General features: G+C 51.8%; 1 protein-coding gene across 3 annotated transcripts in view; it reads right to left on the bottom strand.

The window, feature by feature from the left end:
* Nucleotides 1-19,476, bottom strand: part of TSNARE1 (t-SNARE domain containing 1) — a 118,038-nt gene that overhangs the window by 50,588 nt on the left and 47,974 nt on the right. For all 3 annotated transcript variants that reach the window (XR_002771358.1, XM_023508918.1, XM_023508919.1), the window contains exons 2-4: nucleotides 16,761-16,872; nucleotides 9,065-9,214; nucleotides 7,294-7,800 (exon numbers count right to left, since the gene is read on the bottom strand). Coding sequence is in view for 2 of the 3 variants with exons in the window: in XM_023508918.1 (XP_023364686.1) it covers nucleotides 7,294-7,800; nucleotides 9,065-9,214; nucleotides 16,761-16,833 (730 nt within the window). In the remaining variant the exon portion in view is untranslated. The remainder of the gene's footprint in view (nucleotides 1-7,293; nucleotides 7,801-9,064; nucleotides 9,215-16,760; nucleotides 16,873-19,476) is intronic.

The raw sequence follows: 19,476 nt of genomic DNA, 5'->3' as shown, positions 1-19,476 counted from the left end.
ACTAGCCCCAGGCCACCCACTAGGAAGGGGCAGAGGTGGGAATGGAAGCTGGGACTGGAAGCTGGGACTGTACAAAGAAAAGAGCCAGACCTGCAGGCACACGCTAGCCACATACACCACCTGCAGGCACACACTAGCCACACACACCAAGGCTGGTGGGTTCAAACCCAGAAACAACAATGACAACTACAACAACAACAATAAAATAGCCAGGCATTGTGGCAGGCATTTATAGTCCCAGCTACTTGGGAGTCTGAGGCAAGAGAATCATTTAAGCCCAAGAGTTGGAGGTTGCTGTGAGCTATGACGTCATAGCACTCTACCAAGGCCAACATAGTGAGACCCTGTCTCAATAAAATAAAATAAAATAATACATGAAGCAAAAACTGATAGGATTGAAAGAAAAAAAACACAAATCCACAATTATAACCAAAGTGCTCAACACTCTCTCAGTAGTTAATATAACAAGTAGACAGAAAACTTTGAGTATTTAGAGAATTTAAACAATACTATCAATCAACCTGGCCAGAACGACATATAGAACACTCTACCCCAAAACAGATGAATAAACATTCTTGTCAAATGCAGATGAACACTAAGATATACTATATTTTAGGCCATAAGGCAATTTGACATATTTATAATAGCTGAAATCATATAAAAATATTACCTGAACACAACAGAATTAAACTAGAAATCAATAACAAAAAGATATCTATAAATATACACACGTATCTGGAATTAAACAACAAACTTTTAAATAACCATTGAGGAGCCTGACTGACTCCATTTTGTACCAGCTGACTCCCATCTTGTACAAGGTTTAAAACTTTGCAGCTCTCACCGCCCCTCCCCTTACATATTGTTACAGGTGCCTGCAGGAACAGAAAGATAAGTTTAGAGTTGCAAAACCTTGAAAATTTCCAGTCTTAGACTCTGTGCGCTGGTGTAATTCTCCATCATTCCACTCATGTTTGGATATAACACCATAAGTAAAAAAAGAAACCACAAGAAGAATTAGAAAATATTTTTAAGGGAATGAAATGAAAACACTGTATATTAAAATGTATAGCAATGTACAGAGGAAAATTTGTACCCATAAATATTATATTAGAAAAGAAGAAAGATCTCAAGCCAATGATCTCACGAAAGCAAATTAAACCCAAACTAAGAAGAAGGTGGGAATAAAGATGAGCAGAAATTAATTCAATCAATGTTAGATAAATTAATGAAATCAAAATTTGGTTCTTTGAAACAATAAAATCAATAAATTTATATAAGAAGAATACTGAGATGATAAACTTGTTAGTCAAGAGCAGAAGACAGAATACAAATCAGCAATATCAGGAATGAAAGAGGAGGTATCACTACAGATCCTACAGAAATTAAAAGGACACTATGAGAATAGTATGAGCAAATGCATACCAATAACTGAGATGAAGTAGACGAGTTTCTGGAAAAACACAAAACTAACAAAGCTGACTTAAGGAGAAATAGATAGCATGGATAGTACCACAGCTTTAAAGAAAATGAATTTGTGGTTTAAAACATTCCCACAGTGAAAACATAAGGCTCAGAAGAGATAGCGTCACTGTCAAATTCTATTATATCACATATTTGCAGGAAGAATAATAACAATTCTATACAAACTCTTTCAGAAAACAGAAAAGGAGGAAACATTTCCCAACTTACTTCAAGATGTGTTTTATAGTTACAGTACTCAAGGCAGTGTGGTATTTGCTGAAGCAGACCCATTTAGATCTATAAAAACAGATCAGTGTCCCACGTACACACTTAATACAACTGACTTTAGAAAAAAGCACCAGAGATTCAACAGAGAAAGGACAGTCTTTTCAATCTATGGGGCCATAACTTTTGAGTAACTATTGAACTTCAACAAAAAGTAAATCAAATATTAACTCAACATGGATCAAAGATGGAAGTGTAAAAGCTAAAAGTCAACAAACCTTTTTAAAAATAAAATAGAAAGAAAAAAATTCTTTGCAACTTTCTAGTAGGCAAAGGCTTATGAGAGAGTATACAAAAAGCAAAAATCATAAAAGAAAAAAATTGATCATGCCAAACAGTAAATCTTTTCACCTTCAAATGACATAAAGAAACTAAAAGGACCTATAAGTAATGAATTTTTTATTTCCAAAATAAAAGAAAAATATTACCATTTGAAAGAAAATATTCATAATATAGCTATCTGACTTTGATATCTGACAAAGCCCTTCTATCCAGATAAATGAGTTCATATAATATGACAACCCACTATAAAACAGGCAATAAATGTGAAACTAGCAGATATACAATAGCCAGGCAAGAAGCTCAGATCAAGGTGCTGAACATCAGAGGAATACAAATTAAAACTACAATCTATGGCCAGGTATGGTGGCTCATGCCTATAATCCCAGGACTCTGGGAGGCTGAGGTGGGCGTTAAGCTCAGGAGTTCAAGATCAGCCTAATCAAGAGTGAGAACCTGTCTCTTTAACTAGCCAGCCATTGTGGCAGTACCTGTAGTCCCAGCTACTTGGGAGGCTAAAGCAGGAGGCTCACTTGAGCCCAAGAGTTTGAGGTTGCTGTCAGCTATGATGCCACAGCACCCTACTCTAGGCAACAGAGTGAAACCCTGTCTCAAAAAGAAAAGAAAATCCGAACTACAGTCAATGACACTCTACCACATGCTGCCCGTCTTGGTGCATTTTGTGTTGCTAACCAACTTATAAAGGAAAATAAAGTCTCTTTGTCTCATGATTCTGACGGCTGAAAGCTGAAGACTGGGCATGTGCTAAGAGCCTTAGGCTGCCTCCACTGATGGCGGAGGTTGAGGGCAGCTGGAGTGTACAGAGGTCACTTTGAGTGTACCAAAGTCACCTTGCAAGGGGAGGGGGGTGGGAAGGTGTCAGGCTCTTTTTTAACAGCCAGCTCTGGAGGGAACTAACAGTGAGAACAGTAGCGTCCCCGCCCTCATAGGCTGCTGCCAGTCCGCCCAGCTTGGCACCAACAGCCTATGCGCTCAGTGTGCTATGCCCAACTCACTTTAGTGCCGTCCCCCACTGCAGATGGGATATGGGGAGTGCACAGGTCCATACCACATGGAGCCACCCCAGACCCCCACCAGACCTCCCCCATCACAGAGCCGCAGTACTTCTCCCCAGCCTCCAGACCCTGGCATGGGCAGTGGCCAGAGTCTGCTAGTATGACCTTAGTGAGGCACCTGTGGCCAGCTGCCTCCTGGCCCCAGGAGGCTCCATGCTCACCCTTTCGTCCAGCTGAGAGAAAGCTGGTAGGACAGAGGTGTAGTCCCCCAGGAATCCTCTCAGCTAAGCCTCTACCCATCCACAATGGCAGTAACACTCAGTGGGCCTAAAGAAGAAACAGGAAATCCAGAAGCTCAGCACATGGCCATGTGAGGTTTGTTACCAGCTCCAGGTGGGCTCAGCTGTGCAGAGAAGAAATCAGATATTCCTGAAACACAATGACTTCAACAGCCCCTAGTCAAGTTTACCCAGGTGACACAAAGTTGGGTCTCTGGCCCTGCACAGGGGAAGCAGGGTGCAAGAGTCTTGGGACCCCGAACCCTGCTATGGATGGGACAGAATGCAGGGAGGGGAGGGACACAGGGAACCGCAGAGGCAGGGCAGGCAGCATGGCGTCAAGGGCATCCTCTTCCAGCAGTGGGCAGCTCTAAGTGCCCAGGGGACAAAGTAGGTGGAAGCAGCATGGAGAAGTGCTTGCTCTGTGCGAGAAAGGCCTTGCCAGGTTTCCAGACTGGGGTGCAGCCAGCAGCTCAGAGGCTCTGGGACGGTCAGTAACCACACCTGGCTGGTGTCCCCCACCAGAGAAGGCTGCCCTAAGGGGCCCTTTCACAAGGTGGTAGGGAACCCCCAGGAAATGCAAGGTGGGAAGGGTGATTCTCAAAGGCCTCATGGATAGCCCATGTCTAAACAGCAGCTGAGAGGCCAGCTTTGTGTCAGCAAATGCATAGCAGCCCGGGTGGCACAGGTGGTTCCTGCCAACACAGGAACACGAGCCACAGAAGGCGCCTGCTGCCAGGAAAACCAGGCAGGCAGACACACTACAGGGAGGACCTTATAGAGAGTGCCTGTCACCCCATGACCAAGCCTGCCCTGGACAGGGCACGAGTGGGTGTCCCCAACACACACGACACCCAGCCCCATGCAAAGGCAACTACACTGAGGACCAAAGGAGGGTGAGGCAGCTGCCAGGGTGGGGACTGACAATAGGCCAGGTGGCTAGGGGTGAGCGGCTTCATTCCAGAGCAGGGATGGGTCCAGAGTGACCATGACAGGGCTCAGTCTGTGGCCAGAAACCCAGGAAGGCAGATGGCCATCAGGGAGGAACCAGCCATGAAGGCTGGGGTACGGAGGCAGTGCTCTGGTCTTGGAGGGCACAGGCAAGTAAGCGTTTGTCTGGAGAGAACATGAGAGCCAAATAAGGGAGCGGAGGCATCCAGATGCCTCCTGGGGCAGGCACTGGTGCAGCATGGCCCGTGTCCCTGATGAGTGTGCAGCCTGGATGCACAGACCCATGTTCTACAGACAGCAGGCTGGGGCCCCAGGAGTTACAGGCCAGGCCCGAAGTACATGCTGTGCAGTTCCACTCAGGAAACGCCCAGAATAAAGGCAAAGGCACAGACAGAAAGCAGACCATGGCTGTCAGGGCCTGAGGGATGACCACTGAGGTATGGGGCCTCACAGGGGATGGGGCTGCCCTGAGACCAGGCAGTGATGACAGCTGCACACACTACAAATATACTAAGAATCACTGCCCAGTAGGCTTCAAAAAGGTAAAATGGTAAACTCTAGTACATGAATATTGTCTCGGTGTACAAAAGAAAGTGACACAGTACACGCTACTGGCCTGCAGTGGAAAAGGTAAGCGGGACAGGGGTCACCATGCTGCTCAGACCAGAGTGAGCCACAGCCCTCTCACCACAGCCTTCCTAGGAGTAAAGGGAGGGGCTCAGTCATGGGGGTCTTGGGGCTCTTTTCACTCCTTGGCCCCAAGGCTCCGTGACCAGCTAGCTGGGGTACCACAGCCCACTGACAACACGGCAGACAATGGTACTGGGCACTGTACAACTCTCTAGGCGCAGGGGTGATGCAGAGGGCAGGAGGGCTGTCATCAGGGAGGGGGATGGAGCATGCCGGCTGCTGCTCATTTCTAAGCCTCTTTACATGACTTTGAGTCTGCTCCACAGCCAAGGCCTAGGAATGGATGAGGGAAAGTCCCCTCAGAGCCCGAGACCAGGCCCCAGACGACAAAAGGGGTAAACAGTTCTCACTTAGGCTCCCTCCCAACTCCTCTACTCACTCTTGGCTTAAACTCAGCAGTGAACCCCAAGTGTCCTGTCTGTCCCTGTCACTCTTCCTTTTAGGCACAGGATCCAGCATGGAGAAGGAGTTCAAATCCTTTGAGTGGCTTCACCTCTCCACCCATCCTCTAGGGGCTGGGAGGTCTGTCCAGCAATAATCCAGACCCACATCTCCTGCCAAGTCCAGGGAGGAGGACTTCCATCCATGGAGAATAAGGCCTCATCTTGAGGAGCTTGGGGAGCAGTTGAGGGGGTGGTGATATAGAGGTCCTACAAGGCTGCAAGTGCATCTAGGAGGGCCTAGCCAGGCACACTTGCACCTTGTCCCTGGGCCTAAGCCTACCCTTCACCCTCCACCCCAAGGACAGTGTGTTCCCAGGCCTAGGCAGGACACAGGCTGTAGGCCAGAGGCCTCAGACACAAGGCTGGGACAGCAGACTCTAGGAGAGGATATCGAGCCATCCCACCACCTCCTCCATGATGTCAAGGTCACCCCTGACAATGCCACTATCTACTCAGCCACTTGCTGCCCAGCCAGCTGCCCTCCTGCAGCCCAGGCTGGCACTGAGGGCATCTCACCATGCCACTTCTTACATCTTCCAGCTGCGGCCACTGGCAGAGAACAGAGTGCCTGTCCTCACAGCACACAGCACAGGGCTGGGGCCATCCTCACAGCATATAGCACCGTTCCTTGCCCAGGGCCGACTCTGTACTCCAGCACCAGAGCACCATCAGAAGCAAACAGCGCTCCTAGAAATTCAAAAAGGATCCCCCACAATACATCCCAATTCTGCCCAGAGGAAAGGCTATCCTGGTGGGCGCACTCCCGGAGAGCCAACCAGCCCTGGGTACCATCTTGCACTGGGGGCTGGACAGCTGTTGCTTCTTGCCACCTCATCCAGGGAGTCCAGGACACACCATCCCAGTGCCCTACAGTGCCCTGCTGAGATCTACATGTCCAGCCAGGGCTGAACGCACTTACTGGGAACCTCCCCCAGGCACCATCAGCTCTAGGCATCCCTGTCCTCAAAGCCCATGCAGCTCAAGTGTGGAGCAGAGCTGAGGCTGCATCTTAAGGACAGCCTTGGCCGGTCCCCTGCAGCCCTGCCCTCTAGGGTCCAGCTGCCCCACTCTCCGACTCTCCAGCTGTACCACAGCGTGTCCATGCAGCACCTTCTCCCTAGTACCGGTCAGGCCCCCATCACACTTGCAGCTGCTGGACACTGGGCCGACATTGACCTCTGTCACACACCCTAACCTACTAGGTGCCAATAGACTGATGCTATCCTAGAGAAAAAGGACCCTGGCCTGAGCCGTGGGATGTCCGCAAAGGGCCTGACACAGCCCTGAGCAGACCCCTGCTCTGGGGTCTCACCCGCCCAGTGTGCTTCTAGGGGGCTGAACCAGCCAGCAAGGAAGTCTCGCCCAGTGTCAGAAAGAGTAACAAAGCAGTATTTCAACTGCACTGAGACCCGGTCATGAAACTAATTTAATAAGTCACAGCTGGCTTTTATTTTATTTTGATGACTAGGACAGAACATAAGATCAACAGGTGTGACACGTCAGAGAGTGAGCACTATGAAAATGCCTGCAACCCAGCTGCATGTGTCCATGTGGGGCAGTGCCAGCACATGGACTCACACCACAGCCACGGTGCCTCAACAGAACCAAATGTGAGGAGAGAGCCCAACTCAAGGCCTGGATGGGAGCATGAATCTACCTCTGAAGCTCCCTTCACACTTTAAAAATGTTTGTCAAATGCACAGTTGCAAGGATGGGTGAGTGAGTGAGAGGGGCAGAGGGTGAGTAGACAGGGACACTCCAGGTGATGATGGGGGTGAGGAAGAAGAGGTGGCCATGGAGGATGAGAGGAGGTCCCTGTGGAGAAGGTATGGGGCAAGGTGGGCCCACCCTGCAGCTAGCCAAAGTAGTGCCCTGTAAGGAACTCACCTCTGAGCGGCTCCAGGCTGAAGCCCTCAGGGGATGGGGCCTGGCAGGAGAAGGTCTTGGCCACCACCTGCTCCACAGGCGTGAGCACCAGGGGCTGGGGCTGGCCAGAACCCGGGTCAGGACTCTGGGCCGCCTTCCGAAGGTCACCCAGCTTGCGTCGCACAACAGCCCGCAGGTCCCGCCACTTGTGCTTCAGGTCCACGACATCGCGGCGGCAATAGCCCAGCGCATTCACCGCCTGCAGGATGCGGCTCCACACGCGGTACCTGCGGGTGGGCTCAGCCCTCAGCAGCCCTGTGCCGAACAGCAGCTGGTGGTGCTTGCTCACCTTGGACACCAGCACCTCGGTCTCCTGCGGGCAGAAGTTGGGCTTCCTCTTCTTGGCCCGGTTGGCACTGGGCCCCACCATGCGACCATGGGACCCCACAGCTGAGTCCTTCCTCAGGCCAGTTGGGGATGGTGAGGTGGGCTCTGGTATCCGGCTGCCTTCAGGGGCAATCCTTGGCCCTAGAAAAGCACCAAAAGCAGGGTGTTTAAGGCTCTGGGCCCAGTGGAGTCAACAGACCCCTGGGTGCCTCATCTTTAGTCTTTGCTTCAGGACACAGCTGCCCACTCCCAGCCACTATCCCTCTCCCCTGGGTGTCCAGAGGTACAAGCCTCCCAGCACTGCCACTGCCTTGGAAGGTGCCATCATCGGCAAGTCTGTGGGCCATGGCACCCCATCTTCCACACAGGCCCAACTGCCTTCCATAGCCACCATCAGTGCAAGAGAGCTGAGACAGGCCCTGGCAGCCAGACCTGCCTGCTCCATGTATCTCTGTGTTCAGGCCCAAGGAAAGGGGGCACTCAGGGCCAGGACTGTGGCTACTTCTGGGAACACCCTGGCCTGGGGGCAGCCCTCTCCAGACATGCTCTAGTGCCATCCACACCTGCCTGCCAACCAGGGCCTTGAGAGCACTGAGGATGGCCTCAGCTTCCCCCTTGCTCTCCCACTGAGGATAGCCAACAGCCAGACAGCCTGTCTGCCATCACCCCTCAGCCCTCTTTCCCTCACAGTACACCCCACCTGGAGCTCCTGGGGGCTGACCCAGCACTCGGCTCCCAGGTCTTATGTCTTTGCTCACGTACGAGCTTTGTCAGAAACACACTGGTTTCCTGAGGGCAGGGCCACGACTGCTGTTGGGTATGGCCCTGTGGGGTCAGAGGACTCAAGGCTCCCCGGGACAGACACAGTGGCCCCCAACAACAGAAGGTTCCCCAAGGGCAGGGGATGAGCGCCTGAGACCCAGTGGGAGGAAACACTCCAGAGTGAGCTTTTCTCTCCAGGTCCTGACTCCAAGAAGCATCTAGAAGGTGTCTCACTGGGGGGAAAGAAGCCCACCCAGGCCCACCCTACAGAGGCCACCACACATATTCCTTCCTAAATCACACCACAAGGACCTCAACACCCCCTTTCTAGCCTACTCCACAAGGACACTCAGACTCTGGGTGCTGGGCATGAGCACTCCTTCAGTCCTACTATGCAGGCCTGGTCCTTAAGTCTCTAGCACCCTGCAGCCCTGGCAATCCCATGGCTTCTCTCCTATGGCTGATCCAGACTGCCATGCCATCCATCCTCCTCAGGGGGACAGGGAAGAAGGGGTGGGGGTGAGATAGGCCTCAGGGCCTGCCCTGGCCTCCTCCCCAACATCAGTGGACTCCCCTCCTCAGTACCAGCATCTCTGAGTGGCCTTCCCGGCACCCCCGAGACCCATCATCTGAGCGGAAGTACCTCGCTTCCTGGCCCTTGGGACTCTGGGTGCACCCGCTGGCCCCAGGTCACCTTCCCCGTCCTTTCCCACACAGGGGTCCTGGGAGTTGCTCTCTGGCGACGGGCAGGGGAAATGGCGAATTCCATACTCGGTCCAACATCTAGCGCACTCTACGGACAGCAAGGGACAGTCATGATTACTTCCAGCCTGCCTGGCTCATGCAGCTCAGGGTACTTCTGGTGGTGCCAGGGCCCACACACAGATGGCAGGCACCCGGGCCCAAGCAGCTCCATTTGGGTCCTCCCTCAGGAAGGCCTCCCTGATGGCCATGACCTCCAGAACACCCCCCTTTTCCTAAATACCAATAGGGAGTTCAGAACTCCAGGTGTTCAGGATTTTTCTCTGAAGCATAGTTCTTTACAAAGGTGACCCCAAATGAGGCCATGACCCTCTAAATCGGGGCTCAGAGGCATGGTCACATATGAAATTCAGATGGGTGTTACCCAAGCTTTACTAGCATTCACGGCCATTCGAAATTACTATAACCTCCAACCATGGGGCCACTCTATTGTATTTTATAAAAACATCGTTCCATGATGTGTGGAAAGTGAAAAGCAAAACAACGCTCTTCCTCCCCACACCAAGGAACAGCTGCAGAGCTGCCCCAGGGCACCCTCCACCACTCCAGGGTACAGACCCAAAAAAGGACACATCTTAATTTTCTCTAATAATTTCCATTTATTCAAACACCATTTCTGGACATATTTTACTAAAACTTATCCATCTTCAAATGCACCTTATAAAAATATTTTAACATCTCTGGAACAAAACTGTGTCTTTTAACCCATGGCCTCCCAAGGCCAGTGACGTGTAGTGTGTGCCAGGCTGAGTGCATGGGAAGGAGACCCAGGAGACCACTCCCCCAGGAGCTCTCTGAGGAGACAGAGGCACACTCCACAGCAAGGCATGAGGCAGCTGGCTTAGACGCTCTTGCCTACCATGCTGACAGCCTCTAGTGAGTCCCCAGGAGGGCTGGGTCATGCAGGGTCCCAACTCCACACTGAAGCAGCAGCTCTGGGAAAAGACCCTTCATGGAACCCTTGGAGAAGAAGCCTTGGGAACACAACCATCGGCTGGAGCTTCGCATCCTCAAGGGGGGCCACTGTAGCCCAGCATGATAGGCAGGAAAGGACTACCAAGGGTCTCAGTGGGTCCCAGGTGGGAGAGGTCACAAAGGCCATTTTGTTCCCCCTTCTACCCCCAGGCAGCACTAACCCAAACCACACAAGCAGAGGTGAGTCCCGCTGCTGGCCCCCAAGGGGGCCTCCAGTGACCTAGAACGGGGCCCACTCATCCCCTAACTCTGGTGCTGGGGAGGGAGGGGGGAGGAGGAGTAAACGTGGCGGGCAATGGCCGTCCAGCTTATTTGGGTGGAGCTGCATACAGGACAAGGAACTGCAGCAAGGTAAGAGGGGAGGCCCTGACCAAGGTTCAAGATGAGAGGCTCCCACATCACAGGCTTCTCTGAGTATCTCAGTGACTGCAAGTCTCTCAGCCAGAGCCTGTAACTCCAGCTTCCTCAAGGCCTCCCTCGATGCCCACACCATTCTCTCCTGGCAGAGACACACTCTCCAGGCCCCAAACGGCAGCCGAGCAGTTGCTGGCCCAGACAATAGTATACAAGAAGGGGTCCAGGCACTCAGTGACTAGGTTCCCATCTGCTCAGTGGCAGGTCCCTGACCAGGGCCCCAGAGAGACAGCAGACCTGGCTGGCAGTGGCGTGCAAGAACACCCTGTCTCCTCACAATGCCAGCGTCCTCATCTCAGGTCCAGGTCCTGCCACTGCCACACAAGTCCATGCAGGTACCCTGGAGGGTCACTGCAGTCTGCCTACCTAAACCACAGGAACCCAGAACTCTCGGGGAGGGGGGGGAGAGGGGCAGGCAGGCCTATGGCAATTATTGCCTGTTTTTTATTAGAATAATACCCTTTATAGAAAATCATTTAAACGCAGACAATTAGAGATTAAAAAAGATGAAAATATCCAGAGATAAACATCCCTAGCCCCGGAGCTTGCTTCATACAACTAAAATGTCCCATGCGTGGTTTTACTTCCTGCATTTGCATTTCACATTAATCATAATGCACAGAGGCCACTCGAGGGTCTCCAACAATGTGATGTCAGTACCACATCATGTTTTATTAGGGGCTGCCACTAACCCAGCTGTTTCCCTAAAGCTGGGTATTTACAGTATTTCTGAATTATGGCTCTTGTAAATTATGCAGTGATGAATGCCTCTGCCCATGCCTCTGATTACTAGGACAGAGCCCAAGAAGAGGCATGGCTGGGCCAATAGAGGGACTGTTCCAGGGTGCCCTGAAACTGGTCACTCCCAGATCCCGGGAGGAGACAGCAGCACCCTGCTCTCCCTGTGGTTCCACTTCCACCAGAAGCTGCACTAGTATGCTGGTGCCTCAGTGTTCACCTACCAGGTCACCATGTAGGCCGTCTGCAGACCCCACCTGTTTCTATGGAGGTTCCCTACCATTCACCAGTTTTCTACACATGAACAATCTGCCTGTGTACCCCTGCTGCCTCTGGTTAGGAGGAAGAGAAGGTCCTGAGGTGCTGCCACAATTAGGGTAGCCAGGACTTCAGCACATGCCAGGGACTGGACACTGCAGCTATTTCCATACCCAGGAGCATCTGGCCCAGACCCCACTGTCCCACCCACTCAGCAGCCTTCCTGGGTCACCCAGGGCACAAGAAGCACTGTGCCAGGGTCACACTCAACATCCCAAAGGACACCCCGGTCTCTCCAGGGTCACATCCAACATCCCAGATGCACCCCAGTCTCTCCAGGGTCACACTCAACATCCTAGATGACACCCCAGTCTCACCAGGGTCATACCCAATGTCCCAGAGGATACCCCGGTCTCCACAACTTTAAATAAACTAAGACAGGATGGATCCTTTTCTAACCAAAATCCAGTTAGGTTAGAAATCACATTTTAAAAAACAACTAGAAAAAATATAAATGTTTGGAAATGATGTAACGCACTTCTAAAAATTCCTGGGTCGTGGAAATGAGAACACTCAGAACTGAACAAAAATAAAATTACTATATATTTTATAATTTGTGATATTCAACTAAAGCAGTGACTCTTTGAAAGTTTATAATTTTAAGTGCTTTTATTAGAAAAGAACAAAAATTGAATATGAAACATAATTGAGTATTAAAAATAAAAGGAGGGCGGCACCTGTGGCTCAAAGGAGTAGGGCGCCAGTCCCATATGCTGGAGGTGGTGGGTTCAAACCCAGCCCCAGCCAAAAGCTGCAAAAAAAGAAAAAAGGAAGATAAAAACATAAACAGAAATCAATTAAATTTTAAAACATCTAACAAAAGGGATCAAGAAAGTCAGAATTACATCTTTGTAGAGACTTGTAAAATTGTCAAGTCTCTGTCACTACTAATTATAAAAGAAACTAGAAGGCACACATATATGATACTAGGAATAAAAAACGGGGGTGTGATTCACGAACTGCTAAATTTAATAAAATAGCGGCACATTGACCCCTGGCGTGCCTGAGCACAGGTCTGGCAGGTACCACCAGCTGACCCTCAGTTCTGCTTCCAGATGGGAAGGTCCTGGTGTCCCACTCAGGCTCCTGAGCACTGTCACCACTCTAGGGCACCGCAACAGCCACAGTTGGCCTGGAAAGGCCATAATTTTATATCTACAAGTTGAACATTTTGAAAAGCAGACACATTTCCAGAAAAATGTAACTTAAAACTGACCTATGCAAAAACAGAAACCTTGAACAAGTTTACTACTAGAGAAATTAACAGTAGTTCTAAAACTTTCAACAAAGAGGAAACGTCAGACCTAGTTTCACAGCAAAACCCCAGAAACTTTGTATGGCACACAGCCCCACATCTCCACAGACTCACAGAAAACATCATCTCCATCTCCAGCCACTCTAGGAGGGAGGAAAGACAGATAAAAGATGACAGTGCTGGAAAAGAAGAGAGAAAAACTGCCATTATTCACAAATGACACCAGCAAAACAGACAGCTTAAAAGATTCCTCAGACAAATTATTATAGTTAATAAAACGAGTTCCGTAGAAGGCCAGATATAAAGCCAGCAAACAAAAGTCAAGCACACTACCCTGGAAAATCCCAGTTTCCTCAACAAACTTCCAGGTAAGAATGGATGGAGGGATGTGGGGACCAAGGGCAGCCGGTGGCCTCTCCAGGCTCCTGCTTCCGTGAAAACATGGTAACTCCGTGAAGCCACGGCAAACTGAGGCAGGTACGATGCTGTGCTGCAGTGAGGATCACCCTGGGACACTGCCACACACACAGAAGTCTCTCAGAGGCACACTGGTATGGTTATAGATGACAGGATCTAAAGTCTGGGATTCACTTCAAAGAGACACACAGGAGGTGGTGAGGGCACAAGTGCAGCCAGACTGGCCACAGGCGGTGGCAGAGGAAGCTGAGAGACACACTAGAGCCCCCTACTTCATTTGTCTACTTCCGGTGTTTGAAATTTTCTATATTTATAAAGTTAACAAACACTCAAACATTAAAGAACATCTCTGGACTTTGCTTTTTTAAAACCGCCACTATCTCATACCTGTAATCCCAGCACTCTGGAAGGCTGAGGTGGGGGATCCCTTGAGCCTAGGAGTTGACGGCTGCAGTGAGCTGTGATGACACTACTGCACTCTAGCCTGGCTGATGGAGAGAAACCCTGTTTCAAAAAAAAAAAAAAGAAAAGAAAAGAAAAGAAAAAGAAAAACCCACAACCCTGGGTATGCATCAGCAACAAAACTCCAGGGGTTTGAATGAGGTGATTCTACAATACAGGGTCAATGTCAAAGAGTCAAAAATACTTGAGAGATTTCTATAGAAAATAGGAAATCAATTTGCCCTAAAAAAAAAAGACTGAGAATTACAATAAACTATAGAGGTTAAGGTGGATTTTGACACGGGAACAGAAACACTGACAGAGAACCCACGTGGTCCTATCACACACTATTGTGCAGGGCTACAACGGCCTGTCACGCAGACACAGGGGAGCACATGCGTGCCCCACTTCCACCTTCATGCCACTTCACAACAAAGTCAGTTCCAAGGGGATTACAAACTTAAATATGAAAAACAAATTATGTGATCTTGAGAGGAAAGTACAGGATGATATCATTATCATCTTCTGATAGAAGTTATTAAACTAAACAAACGCAAACAACACAAGAAATGACTGCTATGCTCAATTGTGTCCTAACTGGGCCCTTGTCCCTAGCAGGTTCCACAGTGAAACACTTGCCCAAATGGGCCTGGGTTATCTATAGCATATCTGACAAGGGTTCCATGCCTAGAATACAGAAGGGCATTCTGCAGATCAGTTAGTACCAGACAAGCCCAAGAAAAAAATAAACAAAATGATCAAGCGAAGGGCAGATCCAAATAGCCAATAAGCCACATGGGAAGACGGTCGATCCCACTGCTTTCTAGAGACCATTTCACACAAGCCAGGCCAGCCCAAAGTCACCACCTGACACCACTAGGTGCTAACGCAGACGTGGCTCGAAGGGAGCAGGGGGTGGGAGCAAGCATCAGCATGTGGTCCAGCCCCCAAACCACCTCCCCACCCCACTCCAGTGCCCAGGAATCCCTAGCACAGGCGCTCAGCAACGCTGGGACTCAGGAGTTGGGACACAACCTTCGAGCCCTGCAGATGTGGAACAGACCCAGACACCATGGTGCAGAGCAGAGCCGAATGCAGTGCCGTGGGAGACGTGCAGGGTGGCAGCAACGCCTTTGGGCTCTCAGAGCACACACACAAAAGCAGCAGTGGCAGGTAAGCACAAAGCCCAGGGTCCCTGTAATGTCGTCCAAAACAAGCACAAAGCCCAGGACCCCAGTAATGACGTTCAAAATGTGCACAACTCAGCAACACCCTGCTTTGGGATATGAGCACAGGCAGGTGAAACCACGAAGCAAAAGCAGAAGTGACTCGTGATTCAGGGCCAGGGGCCAGGAGGTGGGACTGAAGAGGGTGGAACAGGTGTCATAGTCATCATTGCTACAGCGCCGCCCCTGACCTCTAGGCGCGCACACCCACGCATGCATGTCTCCTGTCTACTCAGTATCCCCGAGAACACATTTCAAAACAAAAAGTCCATAAAGCAGAACTTAGTCTCTGGTTAAGGCCCCACCGGCTTCAAGGCCCCTCATTATAAAAGGAAGCATGTGCCACAACCCTGGCCATCCCAGCCTGTCCTGTGACCTATCTCCAGCACTCTAGTCTGCCCCTGGCTGCCACCTCCCAAGCTCCCACACCCACCTCCCACACTCACCAGCCACCTGGGCCAGCAGTGCAGCATCAGGATCTTAGAAATACCCCTGACGAAAGGAGGGCCCCTCGGGGCACAGGCCCTGCCTTTTCCCCTACTCTGTGTCCCTACACCTAGAACCTGCCTGGCACACACAGCAGGGGGTTGAAAAGGATTAAAGGTTTGGGCAGAAGAAGAAAGGGAGGCTGATGTGGCAGAGGAGGAAGTCAGCCCAGTGCTCCCAGCAGGAAGGATGGAACTGTCAGTAAGACCCCTGAGCCTCACCACTGAGCCCAGGCCTGGCCAAAAGGCAATATGCAGTGCTGGCACAGTAAGCAGGGGCAGCAGCAGGTCCCCAGTGACCACCTGGGCCCACATCCCTGCATCATCCATATCCCAGCAGGGACACAGACACCAGCAGCCCTCCTGAACACCTGCTGCCCAGCTTTGCAAGGAAGGGGCAGGGCTGAGACATGGGAGCCAAGCCCAGGATGGTAGAGCTGGGCCACCAAGGAGCCAAGCACAACTGGCAAGAAAGGAGTTGGGCCCCAGGGAGAAGGGCCACGGCTCCACAGAGCTGAGACAGGCTGGGCAGAGTTCCTGGCCCAAGGCAGCTGCTGGGGTGAGCCCAGAACAGGGAGGCTGAGCCCAGGTCAGGGAAGCTAAGCCAAGAGCTTGAGGCCCCCAAATCCAATCCTCTCCCTACTCATGGAGGCTGGACTGACCTGGTCTGGGAACCAGATAAGATAACCTGGGGCCAAAGCACCTCCTAAGGGGCCTGCACCTGGAGGGTACCTTCCAGCCAGATGTGCAGCGAGCTGAGCATGGTACAGAGGGCAGGGGCCAGGCCAAGGTTTGGGCCTCCCTGGGTCCCAATGCAGAGTGACCAAAGGGGTTCAGCCCACAGTAGGAGGTGGAAGAGGGGATGCAAAGCTCAGGAGAGCAGAAAGGGCACAGGCTTGACCCTCAGAAGTTCCCAAAAGAAGGTCCCAGCTCTGCCCTGCTTCCTCTACATGATAGTAGGGAGCTGTCTGTCATCCCATGGGCCGTGGTGCCCTCCTCTGTATACTGCAGTGCAATGCCAGCTGCTCCACACTGCCACTGGGAAGACCGATGACACATTCTCTCAACACCCGGAGTACCACCACCAGCAGCCTGGCACTCTGCATGCCCGCTGCATCCTCGGAGCTCCTATACTCTGTCTCCTGAGACCCAAATCACCCCTGGCTTTGAGTTCAACAGTTACTTATGGTCTTGAATCACAAGCAAGGTTTTTCAGAATAAAATCCATCCACTCAGCCCCCAGGGGGACTTGGTGAAGACCCTGCCCACTGCCATCCACTCCACCACCCTACCACCAGCTGTCATTACCTAGGGGCTGATAGCCTTGTCTCGAGGGTCCCCTGAAAGCACCACCTTCACCAGGGATGGATCCATAAGACATCTTCTTCCAGAGGGCGGGGCCGGCAGCCTCCTTGCTGAGCTGGAGGAACCACAGAAGGGGGAGGAGGGGGAGGCAGAGAGACTAGGTTACTGCTCAGATGAGGGTGCACAGCGGCCTCATGCCCACCCTGACCCACGAGCCTGGCTCTGCCATGCCAGTTCCCAAAGCTACCAGGCTTCTCACCAACCCCAGGACAGTGACTCCCAACAAGCCTTTCCGCGGCCTCTTGTTCCGCTGGCCCCAGTGTGGGAACACAGGCACATCCCTGAAGAAGCAGCACCCCGTGCTCTCCCATGTAATCCCCGGCTGGGCAAGCCCTCCGGCATATCCCACCTGGAGTCCAGGCTGCCCTGCTCTCCAAGCCTCCATGTGCCCATCCTCGCCTGGCTTCTGGGAGTGTGGAGCCCAGCTGCTTTCCCAGCGTGCAGGTACACATCACTGCACAGGGCTGAGAACCATGGGGCTCCTGCCATGGCCAGATGTCCCCCCCAAAGGTCATCTTCCCAAGCCATGCCTGATGGGGTGGTAGAGCTGGGGTCAGGATGCCTGGAGGGAAATCCACCCCAGCCACTTGTTACCTGTGCAGCTGGGCACACACCTTTAGACCTCTCTGGGCCTCAGATTCCTCACCCATCAAGTGAGGGGAACAAAAGGACCTACCTCTAGGGCTGTGGTGAGAAACACACACAGAAACATCCCCAGAATAACAAACCTAAGTGCTCAGTGCACACTTCACTTTATGGGCTTGGTCCTCAGCATGACACCAGCTGTCCCTGGTATCCCACTACCTGCTCCTCCCATGAAGTGAGCTCAAGGGACAAGAGGGAACCGTCCAGCCTGGATGCTCCCCACCCCTGCCGCCTCACTCCTGTGCTCAAGTGCCTGTGGGGATGTCTGTCTAACCTGCCCATGCCCTGGCAGCATCCCTGCAGAGCCCTCTGTCCCTCCAGGCTCTAAACACTTCACAGAAGCCACTCTGCTCACCCTCAGACACATCTGCAGCCAGAAGGAGGTGAAGAACAAAGTGAGCCTCGCTGGGGGCAAGAAGCAGCCCAAGTCCCCAGGGTCCTGTGGCTGAGGCGGCATGGGCCTGTGTCCCCTCTAACCAAAAGGCCCACAGCCCATGCTACTTGGCCCCATCCACAGTAGGTGGCACCAGGACACCTACCTAGTTGAGTGGGCCGCAAGCACTTAGGTCTTGGGGTCCATTACATTGACAGCCATCGAGGACCCCATGTGCCTGACAGGGGCTCTGCCTGCCAGTGCGTGCTCTCTCCATTGTTAATGTCAGCAGAGAATTTAAAAATATATTTAAGAATTCACTTTGAAATAATCACACATTACCACTAACATAAATAACATATTTTGATAAAAGTAACTATATTTTCCAAAACAAAGTCCCTCAGAGAGCAGCAGTCCTGCCCCACACTGTCAATCTCTGGGCAGGCTCAGCAGAGGTGACGGACCCTCACCTGCTTCCAGAACAAGCTGCTGCCTCACATTGTTCTCGCTGGGGCATATGAAGATTCTGGCCCCACACAGGGATGCAGCTGGCAGAGGGAGGACCCTGGGGCAGCAGATCACACTCTCCATAGGCTTCTCAGGCCTCCCGTCCCAGCACCTGCTGGGAACTCCAGGCCTCCCTCCACGGGCTCCATGCCATGGAGGGGCAGGGACTGGGATGGCTGCTCGAAGAGGAGAGTGGGCCTGAAGGACAGGAGGGATTTGGGGAACCCCAAGGGTTGGGGTCATGTGTGGTGGCTCTCAGTCCCATGAGAGAAGGGCTCTCAATACTCCAAGGACCCACCAGGGCAAATCTCTGACATGGAAGATAGCGCAGGACACCAGAGAAAACACAAACCACCCAGACAAGAAAACTAAGAAGGCACAGGGCCATGGCTCCGTTTATAAAACGCCCAGCACTCACACTCATTAACGCTTCCCTCTTCACAGGCTCATCCTCACAACACTGGGAACCTGAAGCCACCACTATCTTCTGCAAATGGGAAACCAGGGCACAGAGAAGTCGGCAGCAGGTCCCTGGCAGGGAAAGGCCTAGTGCCCATGCCACACCGTCCTGTGCTCCCTCTGGGAGAGGGGCCTGCATGACATGGCCCACTGCTATCCCCAGAGAGGACACAAGACACGAGCCCCTATAACATGGCCCACTGACATCCCAAGAGAGGACAGAGAGACAGGAGCAGGATACTGAGAAAAGGAACTTTAAGGGAACACAGGACAATGCCGGGAAGGGAAAACTAGAGGGTAAAATGCCACAGAGGGGACAGGGCAGAGTAGAAATGCCCCAGAAAGGGAAATAAACACCACCAAGAAATAAAAAAAAAAAAAAAGTCTGCCCAGAAGTTTCCACATCCGAATAACTGGAATTCCAGAAAGAGACAGAAAAGTCAAGGGAAGGGAATCGTCACAAAGAGAATGCAAGGATTGGAGTGGGTGGCTAGGGCCTGTGAGGCTCCAGGACGCCTGGATGAGGAGTCTCCCAGGCACAACCTAGTTCCACACCCATGACCAGAACCTGCAGTGACCTGGGAGGTCCCACAGCCCCAGTACTGGGAGGAGTACCAGTGTGAGGGTCACCGGGGACACTCCCGACACCCGGGGCCTCCAAACGTACCTCCACAC

This window comes from Otolemur garnettii, unplaced genomic scaffold (genome assembly GCF_000181295.1).
Source record: "Otolemur garnettii isolate 467f Iridium unplaced genomic scaffold, OtoGar3 scaffold00291, whole genome shotgun sequence".
NCBI classification, from domain to species: Eukaryota; Metazoa; Chordata; class Mammalia; order Primates; family Galagidae; genus Otolemur; species Otolemur garnettii.
This window is presented reverse-complemented; position numbering and strand designations above follow the sequence as displayed.